Here is a 4,954-nt window from a genome sequence, read left to right as displayed (position 1 = left end):
CCTAAGACAGGAGCCACAGCGGATGGGCATAATTACACAGACCTAGTCCAGCCTCAATTTAATAAAATAAAAAGGGGGAGATGTGGAAAGCCATGCAGCGTGCAGCAAGCAATCGCTGTGGAGAGCCGCGCGTGCTGCGAGCAATCACCATTATAAGATGGCGCTAGTAAACAAGCCTTGTGCGCAAGTGCGAGAGTGAACTCACTCCTAGTCACTGCCCATTCTCGGGGTGTAATAGTGGTGTNATGAGCGAGCAACGAATCAAGAGCTGTCACGCCACATCAGGTGCTGAAACGTCATGGCTGAGTGCTATATAAGGGACTCCATTTTCTGGGGTCGGGATCTTCCTGAGAAGTAAGCAATAAAGCTTTGCCGCAGAAGATTCCGGTTGTCCTGAGTGTGTTCTTGCCGGCAGGGACAAAAGCTCGGGATATACAAATGCTATTTCTGTTAAAAATTTTTCTTCATTTTCAAAACTGTTTAGAATATATATTGTTAGGGTGCCTTTCTAAGAGACAACTATAGATTTGACAGACAGTGCCTGGATACCAAGTCAAGACCCATGGCATTCTTTGACTCATATCACTTGTAAAAACAGACTGAGCAAGTACACTCTAGCCAATTTCTTATCAAATACACCTTTCTTTTAATGTGTTAGTTAAACTTTCTATTACTGTGATAAAATACTATGACTAAACAAAACATGGGAAGGAAAACTTATTTGCAAATGGCATTCCATTATGCAGAGAAATTAGAGCAGGACTTCAGGAACTGAAGCAGAGGCCATGGAGGAACACTGTTTATTGATTTGCTCCGCCAGGCTTTCTCAGATTTATTTTCATGTTATTTATCATTGTTTTGTTTTGTTGTTGTTGTTGTTGTTGGTGGTGGTGGTGGTGGTAGTGGTGATAATTTTTTTGTTTATTTGTTTTTTTTTTTTTAATATATACTTCAGGATTACCTTCTTAGTGGTGGTAGTACCACACATAATTGGCTGAGCACCCCATATCAGTTACTAAGAAATTTATCATTTGAAGACATTTTTTAAAATTAAAGTTTCCACTTCTCCAATGACTCTAGCTTGTATTAGGAAAAATATAGCCAGGATATTGGCTTATGGGTTTCAACATACCATGAAGAAGGGTCGACTTTACCTGGTGTGTTAAGCAGGCGGGATCTCTTGCAGTAGTATGTCACTTCCTGTTCACAGTGCTCTGAGCCATCAATCAGAGCCTCCAGTTGCTCCAGACTCCCACCATAGTTTAAGGTCATGGCATAGGGCTTCTCAGGGTTAGAACCCTGTACCCAAGTCAGCCCTGTGTTGTTGTGCTGAACTGTCATCCAGATCTTGTCTTCTGCACAGATAACAATGAAGAGTAGAAGTTAGAAGAAAGTCCAAGGAGCTAAAGGGGTCTGCAACCCTATAGGTAGAACAACATTATGAACCAACCAGTACCCCGCAGATCTTGACTCTAGCTGCATATGTATCAAAACATGGACTAGTTTGGCCATCACTGGAAAGAGAGGCCCATTGGACACGCAAACTTTATATGCCCCAGTACAGGGGAACGCCAGGGCCAAAAAGTGGGAGTGGGTGGGTAGGGGAGTGGGTGGGAGGGTATGGTAAACTTTTGGGATAGCATTGGAAATGTAATGAGGAAAATACCTAATAAAAAATAAAAATAAAATAAAATAGAAAAATAACACAGAGGAAGAAAATCCAAATTAACAAAATCAAAGATGAATGAGGAATTGCTAGAACAGATTATACAGTTAAATCCAGATCATTTTCATGTTATAAACATGTTCAGGAACATGTCGGACCACCTTTCCTTCCCTCCTTTATAATGGAAAGAAGGATGGAAGTTGGGTGTAAAGCAGTTTCTACCTCCTTTAAAGCCATGAGTCCAGCCAGGAGCTGTAATTTCTCCCAGGAGTGGCAGCCCAGCTGTTTAGGGAGGAATTCCTTCCTGTCTATTGTACCTACTACAGTCAAATGCTTTTATAACAGAGCTTCTCTGTTTGTGAGAGGATGCATTACCAGTTCTAGACAACTGCACGCCTTGCATTAGTTGTGATTTACACAGTATCACATCTATCATCACTCTTTCACCTGCCTGTGCTAGCTACATTCATGACACCCAGACAGCCTACTTGACTGTGATTGATCCTCTCAGTTCACCCTAGCCTTTACATTTTAGGGAGCTTTTTGAAGAGTTATGTTCTGTCTTCCTTGCTTTAAAGTAAATGGCACGATCAACTTGGCCCAGGAAATCTGTTTTATGGTCTAACAAGTTATATGATTAGATTCCACATATACTGAATCATATTTTGTAGGCTGGCTGGGTGATAAAAGAAATGTTATGTGTCTAGGATATCCAGGACTCTCTTTTAGTGGCATATACCAGGACACCATGAGGGCCACCATGTAATGAATACTGTGGTCCCTGAGCTTATGAGTGTATATAGCTCTGTGACGGAGTTTACCTTAGGTGGTGAAATGCCCACTTGGCATGAACGAAGACCTAGTTTTGATCTACAGCCCCACATAAATTGGATATAGTGGTACATCCCTGTTTGCACTTTGAATAGGGCATCAGAAGAATCAGGACTTAACAATCATCCTTGGCTATACAGTGATTCCAAGGCTACTCTGAATGCATGAGACCCTATCTAGGGTCCACAGCAAAATGGAGGATTTGGGTCCAAGACCAGCCATTTTTTTCCATGGATATTCACTGGTTTATCTTTGTGGCATGCAGATAGAGGAATATTTTGTAGTCAGATTATGAATTATATATTCTGAGAAGAGAACAAGGATGCTGTAGGTGGTTCTGGCAGTGGTTTTACAAGTGTTAATTTTCTTTCCCTCTTGAAATATGTGTGTACATGTGTGTCTGAGTGCACCTGGTTATTTATAGCTGGTATCCTTTTGTTTTCTCCTCTCTATTTACTACAGTAAGGTCTCTCACTGGACTTGGAATTCCCCAGATAGACTACTCTACCTAATATATATTTTTTGTGTCCATACATATTTGACTTCTGAATACTGGAATTACAGATTTTTGGCCAAAACTACTGAACTTTTTCATGTAGATTCTGGAAATCTAAACTCTGATCCTCACATCTACATGCCAAGCTTCTCATCCTCTATTCCATCTCCCATCCTGAAGACACCTCTTCCTAAATTGTAAGACTATCTACCTAGTGTGTGTATCCTCTGATTCTTCAAAAACTTACAAAAGAAAACCTAGAGACAGTAGAATTAATCCACATTTCAGTTACCACTCATACCCCAAGCCTGTAACAACATAAATGGCATTGTCTCTGTTACATGCCGTATGTGGGGAGTTTTGGTAATGTGTCAGGTCTTATTCATACTAACTAAAATTTTAAAAAATGTCTTTACACATTCTTTCTTTTCAGAAGTCATCTAGTAAATGCCAAGGTTAACAAATTATTTTTCTAAGATGGTCTATAATTTTTACATGGTCTGGGATAGATGAGTGCTTGGAAGCAAAGCCTGAGAAACTTCATCTCAGGATTGATTCTTGTTATTGATATTTATTTCCTGTCATTATTAAATTAATACAAAAATTCCTGTATTAGCCCACCATATTAGGCATATTTTCTGTAAATGAATGAATATATACTCTTTTGTAGCAATGCTATGTAGAAAATAATGAAACAAATAAATGATTTCTTAATTCCTAATAATGATTCTATAAAAATCCTAAGTTTATACTAGTAATTATTGAACTCTTTATATAGAAAGGAATGAAATCAAGACCCTATAACCCCCCCCCGCCATGTGTCAACAGGTAAATGCAATAAATTAGAAAGCAGACATGCAACAGATTTGTGATTAAGGAAAATATTCCTCTAGGTTACAAAATCATTATCTGATAACTCGGGGGAATGAACAGTTTATTGTAGGTGCAAAGACAAAAGAAAAGATTGACTGAGTTTATCTATACAAAACTTCAAGGCAGATGACGTGATTTTGACAGAAATGTGTTGACTTAGAATTAGAGTTTTAAACTTTTATTTAACCTCTGGAGCTAGTGACAGATAATGAATGTTTAGTTAGATAACTAATCTTAATGGAAACACATGCAAACCTCGCTGTTGTTTTTTCTTACTCAATTTATGATTTGATTTTAAGTTTGAACTGGTTGTCAACTTTTGGGTTACCATGTGATCATGTATCCTGAGGGAAAAAATATAAGAACTGAGAGCCAGGCAGACAGATTACAGATTAGAATCTCTTTTCAAAGGGTTTGTTAGCTTCTGCAGCAAACTCTAGCAGCCAGGAGCTAGGGATTGAGGAGAATCTGCAGAAACAATAGCAAAGAACATCTTTACCTAATCACCCATTGATTAAGGACAGGGTGTAGAGTGTTAATCACCAGAGGCTTGCAGCTTCTAGCCTCAGAGTAATTTACAGACAAGACGGGTAAAGGTCATTTTATAAAAAGCAACCTTTATTCTCACACAACCATGTTTTGGCTCCTTATTAATGTTTTCTCCCTCTCATAACTTCCAGAGAGAGCCACCACTGCTGGAACTGGTCCCTGGAACTTTCTGAAAAGCTACATAGGCTACAAAGAGAAAGAGTGTCTCTCATAAACCTCTGACTAACACCTTTCTGTCTTGTAATTTCTCATTTGCTGTGAAAAAATTAACCTGACAAAAGTGAATTAAGGAATGAAGAGTTTATTTTGAATCACAGTTCAAGGTGAAAATAGAGCAATGTGGGAAACCATGGTAGGAGGAGAGTGAAGTATCTGATCACATTGTATCCACAAGCAGGAAGAAGAGACTGATTACGGCTTTTGTTTGGCTCCTTTGGCCTTTTTATACAACCCAGTATCCAAGCCCAGGGGATGCTGTCACCAACAGGAGATGAGCGTTCTTTTTTTTTTAAATACTTTTTATTAGGTATTTTCCTCAT

The 4,954-nt window shown here is 38.9% G+C and overlaps 1 protein-coding gene across 1 annotated transcript in view; it reads right to left on the bottom strand.

Moving 5' to 3' along the window:
- Positions 1-4,954, bottom strand: part of LOC110312287 (contactin-associated protein like 5-3) — a 579,184-nt gene that overhangs the window by 189,731 nt on the left and 384,499 nt on the right. Inside the window, exon 14 of the mRNA XM_029470910.1 lies at positions 1,155-1,355. Coding sequence (XP_029326770.1) covers positions 1,155-1,355 — 201 coding nt within the window. The remainder of the gene's footprint in view (positions 1-1,154; positions 1,356-4,954) is intronic.

Source organism: Mus caroli, chromosome 17, assembly GCF_900094665.2.
Source record: "Mus caroli chromosome 17, CAROLI_EIJ_v1.1, whole genome shotgun sequence".
NCBI lineage: Eukaryota > Metazoa > Chordata > Mammalia > Rodentia > Muridae > Mus > Mus caroli.
Note: the sequence above shows the minus strand (reverse complement) of the source record. Positions and strands in the feature narration are given on the sequence as shown.